General features: G+C 35.8%; 1 protein-coding gene across 1 annotated transcript; it reads left to right on the plus strand.

Annotated features, from left to right (window-relative positions):
- The first annotated feature begins 1487 nt into the window (after positions 1–1487).
- Positions 1488–8650, plus strand: LOC146735053 (avidin-like). Its single transcript, XM_085506740.1, has 6 exons — positions 1488–1552; positions 6159–6349; positions 6793–6853; positions 7141–7278; positions 7403–7601; positions 8355–8650. The coding sequence occupies exons 2-6, from the start codon at positions 6194–6196 to the stop codon at positions 8452–8454; spliced, it is 654 nt and encodes a 217-aa protein (XP_085362866.1). The 5' UTR covers positions 1488–1552; positions 6159–6193; the 3' UTR covers positions 8455–8650.
- Positions 8651–23619: the final 14969 nt, after the last annotated feature.

Here is a 23619-nt window from a genome sequence, read left to right on the forward strand (position 1 = left end):
TGGCCGAGATTCATTCACTAACGAATGTGACTTTGGGGGAACCTTGGTTAAGGTCTGCAGGTGCTTGTGTTCGACCGAGCCTTGTTGACGCCAGGATAGTGCATTAAAATTGCCATTTGATAGGGAGATGGCCATATAGCCCTGTCATGTAGTCCCAAACAGGAAATGACTTCTGTGGCAAAATGCATTATGTGTCAGCACTAGCACTTGCAAATTGCACTTACAAAAAAGAAAAAAAGTCAGGAGAAACAACAGCGACATTCAATGTCTGGAACTGTCGCCTGATTTATTCATGTATTAAAGTTTCATTTAAAATTAATAGAGTAAATGATTAATATTATCATAAAAATATTGTGTCATCTAATACTGTAGATGTTGAAGATGATTTTACTTGTTAAAACAAAATAAACACCTGAAAAAGAACCATTCTGATCAAAATAATATCCTAATTTTGACTTTTTCTACTTTTCTCATTTCTCTATTATTTTTCATATTTTCAATTTACATTTATTAATTTGTTTTTTAGAGTAGTTGAAAATCACTATGTTGACCAACAGCTCCAATATCATATTTTGAGGTTGACCTCGTCTTGAAAGTGTGGCGCAACATTCATTATTGGCTTCTATTTTTCTTGTAAGGCCAGACTTTTATAAGGCAATTCTTTTGAGGAGAGTGGAAAAAATAAAATTAATTCTTTTTTTTTTCATTAGATTTGTGTGATTCTCAAAGAATTGTAAGTGAGATCATTGATCGGAGAAAAGAAATGAAATAAAATGTTATTCAATGTATAACCTTGTTTCTCATCTGCGTGAGACTTCGGTACTTTGATCATGATACTCCCACGAAAATGCAACCTGGATTTGTTATGCAGCGGGCGGTGAAAAAAATGAAGATAAAAATAATTGTTTTTAGCAATTTTTTGCACTTACAGCGAGAAATTACGCTGAAATAAAATTTTATTTTTATTTCACTTTCGGCTCCTGTTCATTTGGCGGGTTCGCGAAACAAGGGATAATAAAAGTCTGGCTTAAGGTCAATTATTTTGTAGATATACCGGTATTGAACTTTGCAAAACCTAATTCACTTCAACAGCGCCACCAGCGACATGTTTGGTATCTAGTTTAATAGCAATTCGCGATTTCCGTGTTTCTATTCACCACATTTGTGAGCAGAGTTGGCGAAATTTTTTTTTTTTTCTCCGGGAAAATGTCTCCGTCCGTATTCAGTCAAAAGTCCGTCAGATGTGACAAGTCCATAAAAAATATTGCAATAACGCAGTTTCTTAATTGGTACTACAATTTAGACCCAGTTTATCAATCTGAATCACAAAATAAAATGCCCAGTCATGTGTAAATGAACAAAATATATTTGTACATATTTTCTGCATATTGGTTGATACTTTGTGCGTCATGTACGATCACGCGTTAGGTTGTCGAACCGACGTTGTAATCGGTCCTATTGTTCCTCGGGTATTGTAAGATAACATCGGAGCAAAGTGCACACAGCGACGTAGGAGGATCATCGCAGGCATATCGACTTATAGAAGTAGCAGGTAAGTTGAGGTTCGCTTCAGAACAGGCAATATTTGAGATTTTCGAGTTTTCATCAAAATCTTGAAAGGAGTTGACCGCTATGTTTTGGCGCTTTTGAAGACTACCCATCCGTGTTCGGGCACCTCGGAAGGCTGACAGATCTTGAAGTGAATGCGTGCATCGTATTACCATGACGCAGATTAGTTATCCTTGGTAACTTGATCAATGAGCTAATGCGCCGTTTAACAAGTTAAAATATAAAAACAGGATCACAACGAAACAGTGTTGTATGAATGATAGAAAAAAAACATGTATTCTCATCGTATTCGCTTAAATCAGTCAACTATTGAAACCGCCCATTGAGACTCTGGTGTGTTGCACGAACGTTCACGCTGAAAAAAACAAGGTAATAAATACGTCTACTAGAATATTTTACGAGGTATATGGTACCGTGGTTGTTATTTTAATCTGTAAATCCTCGTACTTTGTGTACGACTGTAAACATGCCGTAATCTAATATCTTATTGATAACAAATTATCTTTCTAATCTTGATATATTTCTCAGTCAGCCGCAAAGTTACAGATGAAACGCCCTTAGAACTTTGAAGTATGATTGTAAACATGCCACACAAACGACTTTAGTAGTATTAGTATTGTATTGTCTCGGACTTGGCAGTTGTTATGTCCCAAAGCCCTGGCAGTCTAAAACGTGGCTGCGATTAAAATTATTTGAATGAAAATCCAGAGACTTATTTTGTGCTATTAAGTTAAATAGTGATTCCTTTTTCCTCAAGTATTATCGTCATTTTTTTAACATCCGCCATGAGTGTCTGGTGTATCACTTACCTCTGGGAATGATTTTTTTGACTGATTGTAGCAATATAATAACACAGACCATCCGCTGTCATTATTGGCAGTGTATCGTAATGATGACGTTTATTTGTTTTTACATATGAAAATTTGTGCTTACAAGTCTTTGTAGGGGATTTGGATTATAACACGATCTAAATCCAACGTTAAGCCTATAAACGTTCCATTGTTTTTAGTGCCAAATCCCTTTGTTAAGTACAACAACAAATATTTCTTTGGTGTTTGTGAGCTCTTGTGTGATTGGTCAATGCAAGGACAGCTCTTCCACTTCCGTGTTTTACTCCCTATCAATTTGGGCCCTGTTTAACCATAGACAGTATAGTAGTATAGTAACACCATGGAGGTAATAAGATTATGGAGGTAGAAATGTCCATGCTCCATGGTAACACCAAAGTCAAACGCCGTATGCCCAACGCAAGCTGGGCTGGAATATTATAATGAGCAAGTAAACAATGACGTGTTATTTACTTCGATGCGATGTCACAACTTTCGTATCGAACTACAAGTATCTTTCCCCAAACGAGTCGTTTTCTTTCCGCAATACACATCTTTCGAACACACAATAGTTATCAGATGTAAATATTACTTTTAATATATATGTTCCTGTCTAATTATAAATTAAAAGTTAGTTTCAGACGGCAGTAATGTTTCCGTACATGCTATATTCAGTTTGTACCACGTTTTCGACAAAACATTTGAATATTTTTGTTTTCATCATATTTATTATGTTATTGTTTACCGACTATGCTCGTTTTTTTATTGTTCTCTGCCACGCATTTTTTTTCAAACAGACTGAATCCGTATGTTCTCCCGTCTGTCACAATCTTGACTATAGCTCACACTCGAATTTTAGTTTTTATGATGCATGAAACTTCAAATTTTGTATTTTCACCGACTACGCTTGTTTTTTGTTGTTCTCTGTCTCGCATTTTTTTTAATAGACTTTCATTCCGTCTTCCGTTTTCACGTCTGTCGCCATCTTGACTACACGTCCAGTCTTTCAGCCTGAATACACGTCTACCTACATTATACCCTGTTTTTATTAATAGTTTCAACAAAATAACTCGAATACTTGTGTATAAATGAGGCACGATTGTCTTTATTATTTTATTTTCACTATTTTCGGTTTTTTGTTAGCGTTTCAAAGGGTTTCTTTTACGTGACGATCAAGAAAACGCAAATCTTCGCTATTTTCGATGTGGATGCCCGGGCTCTGAATCACACACACAAAGTTGTTAACACGAATTGCTGTGTCTACTGCGTTTGGATCTTCTGCACTATCATTTCCACCGTCATCAAAATCCGAAAAAAAACATCGAGCAAATCATCTACACACGGGAACTCGCGATCATTTAGAATACCGCATTTCGCGAGAGTTTACGACTCTCGCCGCCTAAAACAGAGTTTTCAAGATGGCACTTTCTTCATAGTAAACAGATGTACCCGTAAACCAATTTTGACAGAAAACAGAAGCATGGTTTAGAAGCTTTTTTTTTTAATCACTTTTGACCAAAAATACACATTTTTGTGCATATTTCAAACTACAGTGTCCATAAAAAAATACTTACAAAAATATATAGTTTTGTGGACAAGGGAGGTCATCTTGGTTGCCTAATTAACTAATTAAAATACCTGTAACAAAGACTATAGCAGCTTAACTTTTTTCCAGCCTACCCTGCTACAATAGAATCGCTGGAGTTGCTTGTCCTTCCTACTATATTGTCTATGGTTTAACTCCGGGGTTACGTCCAAACGCCAAACGACTGGAGATATGTGTTAAAAAATAAACCTTTGTTGTTGTGGTGTACGCAAGAAGAAGAACTACTTATGTTTTTAACATCACTACACCTATTAACCATTCACCCTTAGACGTGATAATTTCATTTCAATAGTAAAAATCCGTTCTCAAAAATCCAAATAATCACAACCTCACCGAAATTCATTTTTTATTGTTACCCACAAGCCACACCCAGACCATTCATCACAAAACGAGTGGTCTGGGGTATACTGGTACTCCGACCCATGCCGAGGACTTCCTGTTTGTAATGCTATATGATAAATCAGATTAACTATCACGTGAAACCAAATGAAAATCATTCTAAAATAACGTACTTATACCCAATTGATTCTGGATTCATTGACCAGGGAGGAAGAAATGACATTTGCAATAATAATCGACGAGCAGGTCCGGGTAGTAACATTCAGTTGACGAAATAAACGATACAACAGTACTGATTGGACCTACATGAATGCTAATCTATTTCACATAACCAAATGTTGTTGTTTTTTTGCTGTCGTACATTATCTTCGGTAATAACTCCGAAAGTGAAGTCTTACATCTTCAGCAGAACGTAGCCGTTAAAACTTGCAAAGCGAGTCCGTTTCGATCGATCATCGCTATTTTTTGACTCATTTACATGTAAAAAATACGAACGGTGTCAATATTTAAAACTGCCTTTTGTCTGTCTCTAGCGTGCCTCAGAATGATATACTGTAGATCTTGGCCGATCGTATTTTTACAAAGGACCTGAATGAACAGCACTAATTTCACCCAACCATTTTTAATCGCTTTTGCAACCGCCTGTTGAATAATTTTCGCTTATTTTTTCGAGCGCGCGAACCCAGAAATATCGCCCGTCTGCATGCTCGCATTTTAAATACATGGCCGTGACATCAATATGTTCCTGGTGTCTCTGCTCTCTGTCGTAAGGAGTTAGCATTGCCTGTATCACGTAATTGTCTCGATAATCATATTGTTGAAACGAGGTAGCAGCCCTGGGATTCAAGCGGAACACAGTCCCGCTCTAAACAGCTTGTTGTGGAACGTTCACATAACAAGAGGTCATAGTTCAAGTTACGTTCGCGAACAAAAAAAAGTATGATGGTTTGGAAGTGTCGTTCGAAATTAAATAATGGTTAATACTTGTTGAATCCTCAAACTTTAGCACTAAAACAACCATTTCGACAACTCATGTGCCAGTGTTCAGTGTTTCAACAAGCGGTCAGTGTTTTTAATAAGCGAGTGAGAAAAAAAAGGGATAAAAACATGGTCGTTTTTCCGGTCGGAAATTAAGCGATATGCTGTTGATTAAAATGTTATAGAAGCGAAATATTGGGCGGAATGAGTATTGATGCCCATTTATAGCTTGACATGCGTCACCAAATGGGGATATGGTTAGAGTTGGTAGTACCATGGAAGGTACTAATCCATAGTAGTACCAGTACTAGTATACGCGGGGAGGGAGTCCAGAGAGGGAACAGCCAGCATCCCTTTTACGGGAAAACGGGAAATCTCGACGGATTTGTTTCTTTCTCACATGTAATATTAGGTTTTGCGGGCTTCTGAGTTCAAAAAAGATGACTAAATCAACCAGAAAGCAAGCGTTTAGAGACATACCTATGCAGAAGTTGGTTTGCCAGTACTTAATCCATTTTTAACACCTAGGCTACTCTACTGACATTGGTTGTTTATTTCATGGATTTGGCACTTGAGGTAGCTGATAAGTCGTGTCGAAAACGTGCACAAAACCACCATTCTGTGCACGTTTTCGACACGGATTAAAAACCAGTTGTAAGCACAAATTTTCATATGTAGGAATCCATATCTCGATTCATTTTATTATTTCAAAGTTGCTTGAAGTTAATTTGAAAAAAAAAGATTACTTGACTCCTCTGGGTATTTCAATGATGCTAATGACTGTTTACATTTGATATCACTGATCTCTGTAGTTAATCACTTGATCACTTGCTAATTAGTTTCACAGCATCACTTACGTCACCTCTACGTCATCATGAAGATATTGCTCCCGTGTATTCTTGTCACCATGGCAATAACGTTGTCTAATGCCATGTTTCACCGGCTGGAGACGGAAGCGCACTATCAATATCTGTCTTCGTCTTCCGAGGAAGAGGAACCGAATGACTATCGCGAAGTAGCATCTATTGAGGTATTAATGTCTATTCAAATAAACTGATATTGTTTTGACGAGTCGTGTGATGCGCGCCCTCTATCGACGGATGGTTGTGCTTTATTATCTTGAATGCCTTTGTAATGTGTAATGTGTAATATTTATACTTGTACTCAATGTAAACTCGTATCTACTGTAATTAATTGTGAGAAGGTTTAATACATATTTACCATATGCACAATTCATTATTTCACTATGACAACAGACGCTGTAATTTCTGATCTTGTGCCAGACAAATAAGAGAATGACACTACGTTGTCGAATAAAAAAAGTCCAATACGAACGTGAATACTAAAATTCTTTACCGAAAATTGGCAAATCTCGCGAGTAACACGCACACTGTCTGCAACATCATGGATACTGCGACGATGGTGGCAGAACGCTGCATACTGACTCGCTTCAATCTATTTTAATTACTTTAGACAATTGATGAAATCCTACCCAAGATAAACGAGCATTCTGAATACAAGTTGGTGGATCATGGTAATTATTACATTTACTAAATATACCACAACTTGATATCAATCATTAATTAATGTCTATTAACTAATAATAAGTAATAATAAAATAGTAAACCACCTGATTCTCTACTATTCAGTAATTTAGTATTAGTTTTTCAATTGCTCTTTAACTAATTTGTTATTTTATTTTTTTACTTACTTTTATAATATTTTAAATGTTATCCTTTTACTTTTTTATTTTACTTATTATGTCAATAAAGTTATCTTATGTTTATTGTTAATTTTAGTCATTGTTAACTTCATCTGTAGACAATGGTAACAAATTATGTTCTATCGATGGTACTTGGTACAATGAGAATGGTTCCGAACTGATGCTGACACGTCATAATGATGGCAGTGTTACCGGGGAATTCCGCACTGCAGTGGAAGTACGTGAAGGGAGTGCAGGTAAGACTGTCGCGACGCTCCAGCTGTGTAACAGCGCCATCAACATGCGATTATAAAGCGAACAAAGTGTAAGCGAATTCGCCAAACACCTAAGTATTATTAAAATGGTACGCTTTCATTGTAGGAACATCATACAGCATCGTTCATGGCACCGCGAGTACCTCAGGTACAACTTTTGGGTTTTCCGTGTCTTGGAACGAGGGTGAGTCTGTCACGAGCTGGGCTGGCCAATGCCTGATTTGCAAAGGCAACCATGTATTAGACACAACCTGGGTTTTAACAAGTACCGTTGACAATTGCAAAGATAAATGGATGGCTAACAGGTCAGTAAAATAATCTGTACGAATGGAATTGTCGTAATATTTTTATAGAGATCTGGTAGCCAATATCATTAAAACATTTCACTCAATGCGCTGCTTGAAAATCACAACCATAGCAGTTATTCAAGTTTTTAAATTTTAGATCGCTGGGTTGTTGTTTATAATTCCCGATTCCCGATAGCGTTTGCGCGTTCATCGTTTGTGCGCTTGCCACAGGCTTTCCTTGCAAACGACTTTTTCGTTTGTATCCACCCACCCACACTCACCCAGTCTGCTATCTTTAAAAAAAAATGTTTCAAATATGCCGAATTCTGCCGGGTGCATGTCTGCCGGTGTTCTTTTGACTTTTTATATTTTGGTCCTACCCTTGCCCATTGTTTGGTTGGTTAAGCATGCGAAAATAGAATTACATCGCGTCTGACGGTAATTCGGGAATCGGGAATCGGTGGGAAGTTGAAAAAGATGATTTTTCAAATAAAATTACTGATGGTGCGCGTGTGTTCACTGAATAAATATGACGGTGACACAGTTTTTCTACTCCCAAAATACCCACAAAAATTATGAAAATATCACGCTATAGCCAAAGATAATTTGCATATTCATTATTCTTGCTTAGGCAGAATAGTGTGCAAAATTTCAGAAGCTAGTTTGACGTTGTGAGTTGGAACTATTGATGTTCGGTGTACGCGACTCTGAGATGAGATTAAACCATCTTATATGTTAGTAATACGTCTTTATTAAATCTAAATTTTACAGAATTGGCCAGGAGATGTTCACCCGTTACGAGAATGCACCAGGTCCCCGCAAGTCGTCGAACACTCACACTCCCCTGGAAGGGAAGAAAGTAGACGTCTGACGTGCGTGCGTTCATGGATCACCAAACACGTTTGTGTTTTGAAATGTGTTAATAGTATATTGTAATCCCAACATTGTAATAACAGTGAAATTATAGTGTGCGTACAGGTGATGGTAACTGTATTTATCTCGTAATCCCGGTACACAATAAATAAAAACATTATTTCACCAGCGTTTATTGTTGAAAACAGCATGTATATATTGCATTGCGTGGGTATTTTGTTGTCAGTGTAGATTGTGTAAGTATAAGTGCTTGTGTACCCATACTATTGCAGCCATCCCGACATGCATTGTGGTATATAGAGGGCGCCATAATCATTCATCACAATCCACCAATCATTATCACCAATACGATCATTATCACCACGAATACGATCATTATCACCACCAATACGATCATTATCACCACCAATACGGTCATTATCACCAACAATACGGTCATTATCACCACCAATACGATCATTATCACCACCAATACGGTCATTATCACCACCAATACGGTCATTATCACCACCAATACGATCCATTATTACCACCAATACGGTCATTATCACCACCAATACGGTCACTATCACCACCAATACGGTCATTATCACCACCAATACGATCATTATCACCACCAATACGGTCATTATCACCACCAATACGATATTTATCACCACCAATACGGTCATTATCACCACCAATACGATCATTATCACCACCCATACGATCCATTATTACCACCAATACGATCAATATCACCACCAATACGGTCATTATCACCGCCAATACGGTCATTATCACCACCAATACGGTCATTATCACCACCAATACGATCCATTATTACCACCAATACGGTCATTATCACCACCAATACGGTCACTATCACCACCAATACGGTCATTATCACCACCAATACGATCATTATCACCACCAATACGGTCATTATCACCACCAATACGATATTTATTACCACCAATACGGTCATTATCACCACCCATACGATCCATTATTACCACCAATACGATCAATATCACCACCAATACGGTCATTATCACCACCAATACGATCCATTATTACCACCAATACGATCAATATCACAACCAATACGATCATTATCACCACCAATACGATCATTATCACCACCAATACGGTCATTATCACCACCAATACGATCCATTATTACCACCAATACGATCAATATCACCACCAATACGGTCATTATCACCACCAATACGATCATTATCACCACCAATACGGTCATTATCACCACCAATACGATCCATTATTACCACCAATACGATCATTATCACAACCAATACGATCAATATCACCACCAACACGGTCATTATCACCACCAATACGATCCATTATTACCACCAATACGATCAATATCACAACCAATACGATCATTATCGCCACCAATACGATCATTGCCACCACCAATACGATCAGTATTACCACCAATACGATCAGTATCGCCACCAATACGATCATTGCCACCACCGATACGATCAGTATTACCACCAATACGATCAGTATCACCACCAATACGATCATTGCCACCACCAATACGATCAGTATCACCACCAATACGATCATTGCCACCACCAATACGATCAGTATTACCATCAATACGATCAGTATCGCCACCAATACGATCATTGCCACAACCGATACGATCAGTATTACTACCAATACGATCAGTATCACCACCAATACGATCATTATCACCACCAATACGATTATTGCCACCACCAATACGATCATTACGACCACCAATACGGTCATTACCACCACCAATACGATCATTACGACCACCAATACGGTTATTATCACCACCAATACGATCATTATCACCACCAATACGATCAGTATTACCACCAATACGATCAGTATTACGACCACCAATACGATCATTACGACCATCAATACGGTCATTATCACCACCAATACGATCATTATCACCACCATTACGATCATTATCACAACCAATACGATCATTATCACCACCAATACGATCATTATCACCACCAATAAGATCATTATCACCACCAATACGATCATTATCACCACCAATACGATCATCATCCCCAACACTATCATTATCATCACCAATACGATCATTATCACCGCCAATACGATCATTATCTCCTCCTTTCTATTGTAAATATATGTGATTATATATTTTATATACTTGTGACTGACGGAAAACAATTGTAAGTGTCCCACCATTTGTGAATTTGTGAATTAACCACTGGTCAAGACTAACCTTGTATATTTTCAACATCTCCTAAAATAGACAGGGATTATCAATAAGTACTTTGGCTTGAAATATGGTAGCTTCAGGTGCCCAGTCATTTGAAATGTGCCGTTCAAAGTAGTTTGGTCAAAAGTAGTGTGCCCTCATTTCTGGGGTGTTTGAAATTGTCAACTTCGGTTTTTCTTGATGGCGAGATAATAACGCGACTGAATTTCTATTATATTTAGTAAGTGTTGACAGTTAGTTGGTTATTAAAGCTGTTTGTAAATCCAGAAAATAGATTGGCAATTATCAGAAACGTCAAATCAAATATGTACAAAATCAAATAAAGTGTTACCAAGTGGTCGAAGTTACTTAGAAATTTGCAAATGGTTGCAAAATCGAAAGATTGGCTGCCAAGTTGCCAAGTTAGCAAGAATAGAAAATGGGTTGCAAAGTTGTCGTAGTTAGTTGGAATGTCAGAAAAGCAGTACGAAAAGTCCATGTCGAAAAATTGGTTGCACAGTAGTCGAAGTTAGATGAAAATATTAATTTGTGTATTTTTCCCAATTCAGTTCAAATAAGTAAATTCAATTTTTTCATGAATAATCGTTCTATGTCCTAGTTCATCTATTTACATCAAGTTGTTCAGTTTTAAAAAAAACAACCAAAATATGCTTATTTAAACTGTCATAATGTGGGATTCAACAACCGAGCTGTACAAGATACTTGTACCTTTAGGCATTTAAATTTTAACCACTGCTTAAGATTAAAGCGCGGTGGTCGAATTTCATGTAAATAAACAACGTATTTTACACGCGTTGTATACGTCACTATGAGTCCCATATCGAACAGGACGCAGCACGACGACTACTGCCCTTTAACCTTATATTTTCAATGTCTTCTAAAATAAACAAAAATGATCAATAATTATTTTGTTGTAACAACCTCGGTGTGAAACATGTTAGTTCCAAGAACCCAGTGGTTGGAGAAATGTTCCCTCATTTATTTTGTGTTTGAAATTGACAATGTTATCGAATGAGTGAACATGTATTACTACACACCTAGTGTGATATTGAAATGTAACAAATTCGATTATATTATAATTTTTGCGAGAGACGCGATGACGCAACACAACTAATATTTTTAGTAAGGGTTGAATTCCGTAATTAATTTCTGCAAATTACATGTCGTAAACAATAATGGAATGTTGTAAAAGTTGCGTGAAAAGTTTAAAACTGGAATGCAAAGTTGTTAAAGTTAGCTGGAAAGATGACAAATTTGTGAGAAATTCGGAAATTGGTTAATCAAGCGGCCGAAGTTGGCTGATAATTCGATAAATTTGCTGCTAAATCGTCAAATACTGGCAAGTAACGGTTCATAGTGAGTATAAGTAGGTGGTCCGGGTCACGTTAAGCATGTGCGAGATGTATGGGCGTACCGGACAATGCTGAGCTCTTAAATCAATTTCTAATAAATATTTGAATTATATCTGTAGTAGATAACAAGATGATCTTTATTTAGAATCAGCCCATGAATGTTTTTTAAAACATTGAAAGCCTTGTATAATTTAAACAGTAATTTTCATAAACTGAATTTGAAGAATTTGAGTAACGATTTTGGGGTATTTTGTAATTCCGATATGTAATAAAAATAACTTGACAACATGGGATGGCGAGTTCGCGTCACTGAGAGGCATTATAAATTCTTCTGAAAGAACTGTGGCGTCAGGTTGAATGAACTATTAGTTGTGTTCAGACGGGCCTGTTCGGCTCGACCTGAATGACTCGTCATTCACTCGTACTGTCGTACTGAAATGTACGTTGATGGTCATACAAACGAAATCTCACGTAAATAGAGTTGCCCGGATTCTCCACCATATGTTGCAAAATCAACATCGAGGTGAGGGGACTCAGGCAAGTGTGCAGATGACCCGTACACGTCACTTTTACACCAGGGTCGTACCAGAACGGAATAGATACATGTTCGTATCAGATAGTTCAGGTTTATGCATCCAAACCGTCAACTGTGGCCACGCCTCGCTGCCCACTTTCATCCTCCCCCTCTCTTACAAATCTTACAAACTCCCTCATAAACACTAAGGCGTGGCAGAGTAAACATGCAACGAGCCAATCGCTGCAATCGGTCACGTGATTAATAGGAATGTGTCTCACTGTTAAAGCTCTGTGGAGTGCCACTACAAATCACAATTAGTAAACAATCTATTTATAAAATTCCTGTAATATATGTTTATAATGTCTACTCAAAAAATGCAAGTTGTTGATCCTAAACAATACTGCAACCTCGTGTGAAACAAATGTATGCACGTGTTGTCATTAATAACAGTATAATCAGAGATACATTAAAAGCATTGTATCTCTATCTGATTTGAACGTTTCTGTTGCCACACGAATCGGGAGATCAGTCAGTATATATATTTGAATAAAGGATGCCGTGTCAGTCGACGTTTTTTTCCTGTACATAGGTTTTCAAATATACACATTCGACCAAAGAATAATACCAGTGAATTTCGAGTCGCTTTCGATTTGACAGTTTCGTTTTATTTTGCATATTTCATTTTTAAGATTAGTTTATTTCATCTCGCAAACAAAGTCAACTTTATTCTTACCCTCCACGCAAAAACTAGAGTTTCATTAAGACTGGATTAGTAATGGTGAACTAATTATTGTTGGCTATTTAATTAAACTCGAACAGACTTTTCTCTGGCCAATAATGCGCAGAGAATTGGTTCCTTACTTAGATCCATGTTCAGGAAGATAGCAAGTTTGACTTTCGTGATTGGCTGCACAGTCACCGGTGAATCAGCAATGATGGAAAGAGTACATACTGCATACTAGCCAGACTAGCGGCATTCGGTGTTGGGAATATGGCGTTCAGTCGGAAGGAACATTTAACTCTCGGATCTATATTGTGCTGTCCTTACAGTAGTGCAGTCTCTAATAAAGTTTCCACATACAAAAATACAAGCGGGTGACTTGTCCTCTAGGGTTTGAAGGGTGTATTATACCAAAAGATGTTCTCCGATATGGAGATTATTGAGCAAAATAAAGTAGTATACCTGACTTCGGTGGTAATGTATTGCCCTTACATTAATAGATAGCGCGTCTTCTTGCACAGGCCGAGCGATTGTCGTGATTGTGAGTTCGAGTGCCTTGTTTCATGTTATAATATTTGTCTAATGTTCTGGGACATTGAAATAACTGTTAAAGTCCAAAAACCATGTCCAAACGTAAAACCAGCACCCGCCCACCCTTAGTAAAATAACGGCAACGTTGATATGTGTAAACTCCGCTAAATCAACATCATCATAATAATAAAAAGACGTCAATTAACGCCGTATTCCCGATTTGAATCGACAAAACTTCAGAGTTTACGAGCTACCATAATTTTTACGCGTCGTTTAAACCTAATTCTAATTCCAACAGGTCGCAATGTTCCCGTTATGCTCGAATCCCAAAATATTTCGATTTCAGTAGATGACAGGATTTACTTCTAGTGTGTGAAACATGAAAAAACGTGGTATATGGTGTATTAAGTATGTTTTACGATTCGCCTGATTAAAACACGTTATCAGCCAATCAGAACGACATATTTTGACATTTAAATTGCCGGTATATTATATACGATATGTTAATTACAGTCTTCAACGCATAACCGAATTCTAGTGATTGGACATCTAGGTATTTCTGGGTAAAAAGTAACCTCACTGGGCGGGGCTGAGTACGTGACCAAATATATGTAATTCATTGTCGTTCTGGGGTTTGGGGTTTGAAATGTATTCTTCCTGGTACACGGGATGTCTTGATTTTCCGTCGATTTGGATAAAAACTATTAACTCGATGGGTACCTACCAACTTCTGTATACTTCCTGGCACGAAATTACGAGAATATAAAAACGGTGAAAAAGTCAACAACATTATAGGTTGTTTTATTCTCCCATGATACTGAATGTGTTTTCCTTAGACGGAATGGTTTTTGACTGCGTTACAAAACAGGAAATGCTTTGTACGTGTAACTAACTGTTACCCCTGGGCTGACAATGCAAAATGTGTTTCTTCGTTCATTTTGTGAAGTCGAGTTTGTCTATCCTTATGGCACGTATATTGATTAATTACGATATGAATTTCATTTCTGAGTATTTTACCTTTATTTTTTTATGAACCATATATTTTAAGAATGTAAATTAATGGTATCTCCGGAGAATTTCATTCTCATTTATAATGTATTACATCATAAAATGAAAGATTCCCAGGAGAGGTCGCTCTCAGCGTACAGCTGCGCACGCAGACTCCAAATGTCACAAAACAAGGTGTTATTGTTTGACGAGTGATGATTGACAATTGACGTGACTCATCTAATATCATTGTTCTCACTAATGAAGCGTACGTCCATTAACTCTTTTAACGACTTCACGCGAGATATGATACGCTGGTACATTTAATAAAATTTGCAACTCTAAAAATTGAACGTCTGTTTGTTCAGCCTGGCCGAGAACTCTGCAGCAAAATTTCCGCACTCGGTAAGTATTTGTTGATACATTATGAATACAACAGTTTTGTTAATACTATTTAACCAATAAACAAACGCCGGAGCGTTGTTGATATCGTATTATATCAACAATATTTTTTAAATGTTTTTTAGGGAAATTACAAACCAAATCAAACGCTATGAAGCGTTCTCAGGGAGTCCGGAGTTATGTTCTAGAAGTAGCATTTTACCATTTGAAATACACGAAGCGGCAGCATAAATATCGTAGTTATGTTTGGTTTTAATTTTTCTTTGTTTTCGTATACATTGATTGAAGAGAACAAATATATTACACATCACTACATTGTACATACATGAAAAATGTGCCGTAATACTCGTTCGTTTTGTTAAAATATAGAGGCACATTCGTTCGCACTAGGAATAATAACATTATATATATATATATTTTAGACATTGTTGCGGTTACACGCCGTTATTATTTATGGAACTTTACACCAAGCAACAGATGTTATAAATAATTAAGTTATACATATACATAATTGTTATTTTTTAAAATTGGCATTATCTACGTTTTGTTTATTCAATTGGAAAGGAACTTTCCTCCATGTTGTATTTCCCCAGTTTTACCTTTTATATATATACTGGATGTGCATAGGTAGTCACTCATGTCACAGTCATGCCGTCAAGGAAAGGAAATTTCACACAATGCGAGTTAAAATGCTTGATGTAAAAAGTTCACAATGAATCTACGATAATATCTATCATTGACAACGTTCTTGTTATCGGTGTCAGTGGTGTTGCACGATAAACACTCTTGTGGCAACTGTCCCGTGTAAAAAAAATCAAATCTTATTTTTATATTGCGAACAACAAATACTTGTCACGTTATTCTGATTACCGGGTGTTTTCGCTTTTATAAATCATGAATGTGTTCAGTGGCAATATGTCAATAAGAATACGACTGAAAAACGCCATTAAAAGAGGTGATTGACTTCCTGTCATCTCACGTCGTCGCCGGGTATGTATTATATTTAATAGTAATACCATAATTTAGAACGAATTTTCTATTGTACCAGGTAGCTGAAAAATTACATGTACTAATTAATTATACTTTCGTGAGATGGCGTTTGATTGATAATTCAATAAATAATTTAAAACGCTATTATGATTTTACGTTTAGTGATTGTCCATAGAACTTGGTGATTGCGATTGACAGAATGAATTTAAACTGATTCATATTCTCGCAACTCAAGGCGTGTGTGTAGGGGGGGGGGTAGGTACGCTCAATTTATCGGTATTATATTTATTCGTCGAATGGTGCCTCCGGTACACGAATAAAACAATGACAACATGAATAACATTTCTACAGATTAATGGGAATTAATTAATTTCTTAAATGTATAATTAAGTTTGCAATATTTTTTAATATTTTTATATAATAACGTGTTCGGCTGTTATATTCTCGTTAATTTTGTAGATCTACGTAGAACGGATAATAATAAATACATTATTTATTTTGTACATTGCTATTTTTGTCACAACTGAAACAGCTGTTGGCACACCGCATATTTTGCCGCAGACGAGCACATTCGAAAAGAACTGCGCAATGCATTAATGGTAATTTGTGTAAACTACCGGATTCCGCCGTAAATTCGCCCTGGGACGTTAAACGGCAGTTTGGGTTTAAAAAAATAAAATGGGATCAACATCGACAGTTTTTAAGGTGTCTTTAAACAATATTTTGACGTCATTTTTCGACATAAAATTAATTCTAATTTAAGTTTTACCGTAGTTATTAACGCATATTCAAGAGTATGATGTTTATTTTATTGTGACCATGGAGATGAAAGACAGATGTTGTGACAAACGTGAATGGGTAAGCTTCGTTTCGACAATGAGCTGTTATCATTGTAAACAATGTTAAATTATTCTTTAAACGCTCAGTTCATCTTTCGAACAACCGACTGATTTCTTGATTTTAAAAAATCATGCCGTTTTCACATCCAAGTCCAAAATAGTACTACAACATCAGCAAATATCTTGCGTTCAATAACATATTTAAATAATAATTTGAACACGTTGATATCATTCACCATTTTGATTGGATAATCAGCCATTTGACCTATCAGGTTAAAGAACACCGTTCCAGGTCACTTTGTGTAAGGGAAAAACATGGCGGATATCGTACAGCATCGAGCGTTTATATACGACCGGAATCATTCGCTTACAAAACTAAGTTGAATATTATTTACAATTCAAAATATTTCAACGAATTTATTTTTGTACGTTATTATAATTACCTCTGAGTAATAATCAACAATTGTGAAATGCAGCATGACCGGGTTGCATACTTTTGTTACCAATACAATTAAAAAAAAGTCTTTGGCGTACCAGGTTCGTTAATGTGATTTTGTAATGACAACTTAGGCGGTCTACTTTTTAATTCAGCATCTCGGGTGTATGGGAACCCATGTTGTACGTAGAACAGTAACTGTAGCAACAACAAAACATGCATCACATTTTATGATTAGCTTCTGCAATAGTTTCTATCGTCTTGGGTGGTCCAACTGCCGGCATTGAAAGTCGGCCTAGGTGGACTTTTCAATAAAATAAAAGTCCCAATAAAATATTTGATGATAATGTTTTGAAGTGTTGAATCCCAAGTAAGGACTAGGCCTACCAGCCGTTCTTTCGTCCGTGGCGATTTTTTTCCGATTGGTCAATTTACGACAGAATCCGGTATTGTTACTAGCTCTAAAAAACAAAACACACACACACACAAATTAAACAATAACCTCGAATCATTTATGACAAATGATCCGTATCATGAGTGATATCACATATATTTCTGTCACGGATATATATTTCATTCCGTTGATTCCGGAATTCCCGAGACTATACAAATTTCGCTTTATTGTGCGTCATTGAAGAAATCGATTCTATTATCCATCTTGCCTCGTGAGGCCATTTTATTTAAATAATTAAAACGTCGTATATGCAAAACAATAAGAACATTGCAATATTCTTTGTCTGCTCCCATGTACACGTAATAAACATGATATATGGCAGGTAATATTTGGTGATTGTTGCCCGAAATAACTATTCAAAATAGCCAGACGTTCCGAGGCATTGTTTGAGAACATTTGCTGATGAGTCACATATTTTCAACGCCACGTATTCTTGGCCAGGTATACCACATCGCGTGATATCGTAAATACGACGGTACAAATGTATTTTTGTGAGAACAAATGCTATACAACAATTGGCATAGCTTTACCTCTCTACGAATAGACGATATTTATGTTGAATTTTGTGTCTGTAAACTTTAACACACGTAGGAGGTTGTTGATTACTGCATCGCAATAAATAATACGTTACGAGCCTGTATATCCGATAGTTGAAGAACGGCTACGAGACGGCTAACTGTAGTTAACGGCCTGTTTGAGGTCGACGTTCTTGTGAATATTCGAGGCCTGTAAAATTTATAAATCAATAAAGATGAGATTTGCTTTTCAAACAAGAAGCTTGGCAACTAATTTGAGATACATAACATGAAGAAAAAAATGTGATTCACACTATCAAAATTTATCATACATACAGAAAATACATTTTATTTTTCACCATGTTTTTTGTCTAAATAGTTCCAGAGCACCTGGATTAAGTTTAATTAAATAAAAGTTGAATATCCCGTGACTGAACATAGAAATGTTTGCGAAGCTTAGGTTTAGTATCGGGGAAGGTATGGTACAATTATATTAATATTAATATTAATATAAACTGAACCATACCTTCCTCCGATACTAAACCTAAGCTTCGCAAACTTGACTTAAATTCGATTAAATATTAATATAAATTATGAAAAAAAGTGAAGGGGTCTCACTATTGACTCACATTTTGGGTGTGCGTCCATGGATTTGGCGTCACTTGGATAGGAAGACTTCCATTTGGAAGTCAAAAATGACAGCCACATAATCCCCTGATTAATACAAGCGTTAAATAAAAACACTAATATTCACATCCACACTTGTTGTAAAACATAATTCTGATTCTGATTTGAGTATATTTGATAAATATTGGATTAGAATGAAATTTCGAATAAAGCAAACAACAAATGTATTAAAAATAATGTATCCACTTCAAGTTACAAATGTATTTTTTACCGTACGCGGATCGTATACTTCAGTGAGTTTTAAACAGCGCATGTGTGTGCTGTGAAATTCAATACAGATATGTTTGTTTTTTATTACTCACATTTCATTTAATATGTACCATACCGAACAATTATCGAAAATTAAAGTTTATTTAAGATTGTCAATAAAAATATTCAACCTGCAACAAGTCAACGCCTACCCAAACGTTTTTATGTTATGGCTGATACAGTTTATGTAGATAGGGATTGTTTAAAAATGAACTGCATAATCGAAATAGGAACCTGTAACCCTTGTTGAAACTCCGTGACAGGATAGTATATCTATAGCCGTTTACGTATTATAAAGTCGTTTTGTAGATTTTATCATGGCGTGTCATATAGGCTATACATTTGAACCTAGTGTTATCACGTATCATGTATTCTAGCGCTGACCAGCTGTAGGCAATGCTGGAACACATACACTCGCGATCGAAACAGAGCCTCAGTGTCTTTGGCAGATCAGTGGCAGATACCAATCTGAAGAATGTGATCTGAACTCAGGGTAGAACCAACAAACACTACTAATCTCGTAGCAACATTTTGAACAAACATAATATTTTGCTGGCAGATAGCTGTGTTAAATCGCGTTCCAGCGGGAGAGGCTAAATTCGATTAGGTTCTGACTAGTTAATACGGTTTATAAATAATGCATATTTCAATTGGAAGTTGAAATTTGACACACAAGCAAATTGTTGAATTCTCTTTAAAAATTGGGTACATACTTATAGACAGACAGCTTGCAGCCAATAAATTATAACTATCTTCCCAATGACATTAATTGAAAGACCACCAATATAACCATACAATTTTTAAAAAAACTGACGACGTTTCTTGAAAGCTGCATGGAAAAGATACGAGTTCCCCCTTCCCATAAACGCTCTCTGTGGTTCAATTTTATAACCCATAATCCTTTACAAATTTCATTATGGTGGAAACAAATTTCGCCCTGTACAACTATTTTAGTGGGGTTAGACAGCGCCACCTATCAATCGGCCCGGGCACTAACACAACGCTTGTGATGGTTCTTGACGTATAAATCGTTCAAACGCGTTCAAGTAAAACAAAAAATGCTACTATTTGCAAATCGTTATACGATTTGTTGGTGAATATGATTTAAATATGCCCTCAAAAAATGTTGTTCTATTTGTGCGAAGTGTTTTTTTAAATGTTAACTCAACTTAAAGTTGCTCAAAATTGAGATAATCGGTAACAGTGGCGTCATCGGGGCTCTCGCTATTCCGGAAGAAGTTACTAGTACGTTAGAACAGCTTGATCTATTGAAATCGATTTCATCTGATATAAAACTGAAAAAAACAAACAATAAATGTAAACTTTGTCACTTGCCTGGCGACCAATCAAAACAAACTGTCACAATTGTATCTGTCCTAGTATAAATACGTTGCAATAGGCATGGACTTGTCATGAACAGTAATGACTGTAATTGGTTACTTTTATACTGGGCTCACGTGTTTTGTCGGGGTTGTACAACCGTCCGTCTTCTATAAAACCCATCGTTACCGTCTCGGTGCAGGTGAGTCGACTAAACGCGTTTTTCTTTATTTTTTATCCATAACATCAGATAATTCGGAGATTATTTAGATTACCTCAGAAACAGAACTGGAAATTAAATTATTGAGATATGTTACATTATATTACATGTCAATCTAAATCAATTGTTGAAGTATTGAGATTTTGGCGTAAATAGTTATGCTAATGCATACTGCGCAGTCCCAGCTGCAAAAAACATTTATTAAGGCGCGTGTTCTCTTCACGGATGGTAGGCAACATAGTTTAACTTTGACATATCCTTACTTGTTGGTCCGCTATTAACTATGATCATATATTACAATACGTCTAGTAAAAAACTTCAACATGTATTACTGTGTGAAATACTTTTGGATTATCGATACCCTCACTGATGCAGTAAGATTATCGATACAGTTAATCACCCACTGTGTCATACCACGGAGTATATCGGATACAGTGCTTATTGAAACCTGTTTCTGTATTTATCCACCTCTATTGATCTGTAACCACAACAGTTAAATATTGATTTTTCCCACTAAACAAACCCACTATGTACATGCACTAAAAGGTACGTAATTATTTTAATATAATTTGTAATTTAATCAATCAAACATTCCCTGTTAATGGAATTCTAATCAATTTTATCTCAAACTTAATGACTGATTCAAACGCGTTTCACACTATTCGCTTTGTTTCCATACTATTTCAATATTTATTTGATAAAAAACGTAAATATGATGGATATATGGTTACTTTGTTTGAATAAATATATTCTTCCGATGTGTTCGGTAAATGACATGTCATAAAGTAATACGTTTTGAGAAAAGAGTTTTCAACATATTTAACTGTTTAAAAATATTAGATAAAAACCGACGTGATAGTTGAGACAATGTTTGTTCATAAAATACTTAATATGATTCGTTCAAGTCGTAACACGTCACAATGAAATGGCATGCGTGCAAATGCAGAGTTCAGCAACATTATTTTAATTCAATAAATATCCTCACCGGAGTCTCGTACAGCTATGATCTGTGTTCTTAGTTCTCGGTTAGAAACTTGAAGTCGATATGTTGCCAGGATAGCAGTCAATCCACGTGAATTGATAAGATATTTCGAACTCAAGGATTAAACAGGAAAACGATGAGACATTAGTCAACCTGCACAACGCGGTGCTAGTAACAAACACATACTATCAAGCAAATAAATAAACTGTAATATTACATTTGGATATTTGACAGTTATAATATCCAATGAGTCAATATTACATGTGGATATTTGACAGTTATAATAACCAATAAGTCAATATTACATTTGGATATTTGACAGTTATAATATCCAATGAGTCAATATTACATTTGGATATTTGACAGTTATAATAACCAATAAGTCAATATTACATTTGGATATTTGACAGTTATAATACCCAATGAGTCAATATTACATGTGGATATTTGACAGTTATAATATCCAATGAGTCAATATTACATGTGGATATTTGACAGTTATAATACCCAATGTGTCAATATTACATTTGGATATTTGACAGTTATAATACCCAATGTGTCAATATCGCATGTGGATATTTGACAGTTATAATATCCAATGTGTCAATATTACATGTGGATATTTGACAGTTATAATACCCAATGTGTCAATATCGCATGTGGATATTTGACAGTTATAATACCTAATGAGTCAATATTACATTTGGATATTTGTCAGTTATGATACCCAATGAGTCAATATTACATTTGGATATTTGACAGTTATAATAACCAATAAGTCAATATTACATTTGGATATTTGACAGTTATAATAACCAATAAGTCAATATTGCATGTGATATTTGACAGTTATAATAACCAATGTGTCAATATCGCATGTGAATATTTGACAGTTATAATAACCAATAAGTCAATATTGCATGCGGATATTTGACAGTTATAATACCCAATGTGTCAATATCGCATGTGGATATTTGACAGTTATAATACTCAATAAGTCAATATTGCATGTGGATATTTGACAGTTATAATAACCAATGAGTCAATATTATATGTGAATATTTGACAGTTATAATACCCAATGTGTCAATATTGCATGTGGATATTTGACAGTTATAATAACCAATGAATCAGTATAGCAAGTGGATATTTGACAGCTATAATACCCAATGAGTCAATATTGCATGTGGATATTTGACAGTTATTATACCCAATGTGTCAATATTGCATGTGGATATTTGACAGTTATAATACTCAATGAGTCAATAGTACACGTGGATATTTGACAGTTATAATACCCAATGTGTCAATAATACATGTGGATATTTGACAGTTATAATACCCAATGTGTCAATATCGCATGTGAATATTTGACAGTTATAATAACCAATGTATCAATAATACATGTGGATATTTGTCAGTTATAATACTCAATAAGTCAATATTACATGTGGATATTTGACAGTTATAATACCCAATGTGTCAATATTGCATGTGGATATTTGACAGTTATAATAACCAATGAGTCAGTATTGCATATGGATATTTGACAGCTATAATACCCAATGAGTCAATATTGCATGTGGATATTTGACAGTTATAATACCCAATGTGTCAATATTGCATGTGGATATTTGACAGTTATAATACTCAATGAGTCAATAGTACACGTGGATATTTGACAGTTATAATACCCAATGTGTCAATAATACA

Source organism: Saccoglossus kowalevskii, chromosome 13, assembly GCF_978046115.1.
Source record: "Saccoglossus kowalevskii chromosome 13, keSacKowa6.1, whole genome shotgun sequence".
Lineage (NCBI taxonomy): Eukaryota > Metazoa > Hemichordata > Enteropneusta > Harrimaniidae > Saccoglossus > Saccoglossus kowalevskii.

Coding starts and splice junctions, on each gene's coding strand:
- LOC146735053 (XM_085506740.1), top strand. CDS start 6,194: ATGAAGATATTGCTCCCGTGTATTCTTGTCACCATGGCAATAACGTTG. Junction 6,854..7,140: donor ATACAAGTTGGTGGATCATG/GTAATTATTACA, acceptor CTTCATCTGTAG/ACAATGGTAACAAATTATGT. Junction 7,279..7,402: donor AGTACGTGAAGGGAGTGCAG/GTAAGACTGTCG, acceptor CTTTCATTGTAG/GAACATCATACAGCATCGTT.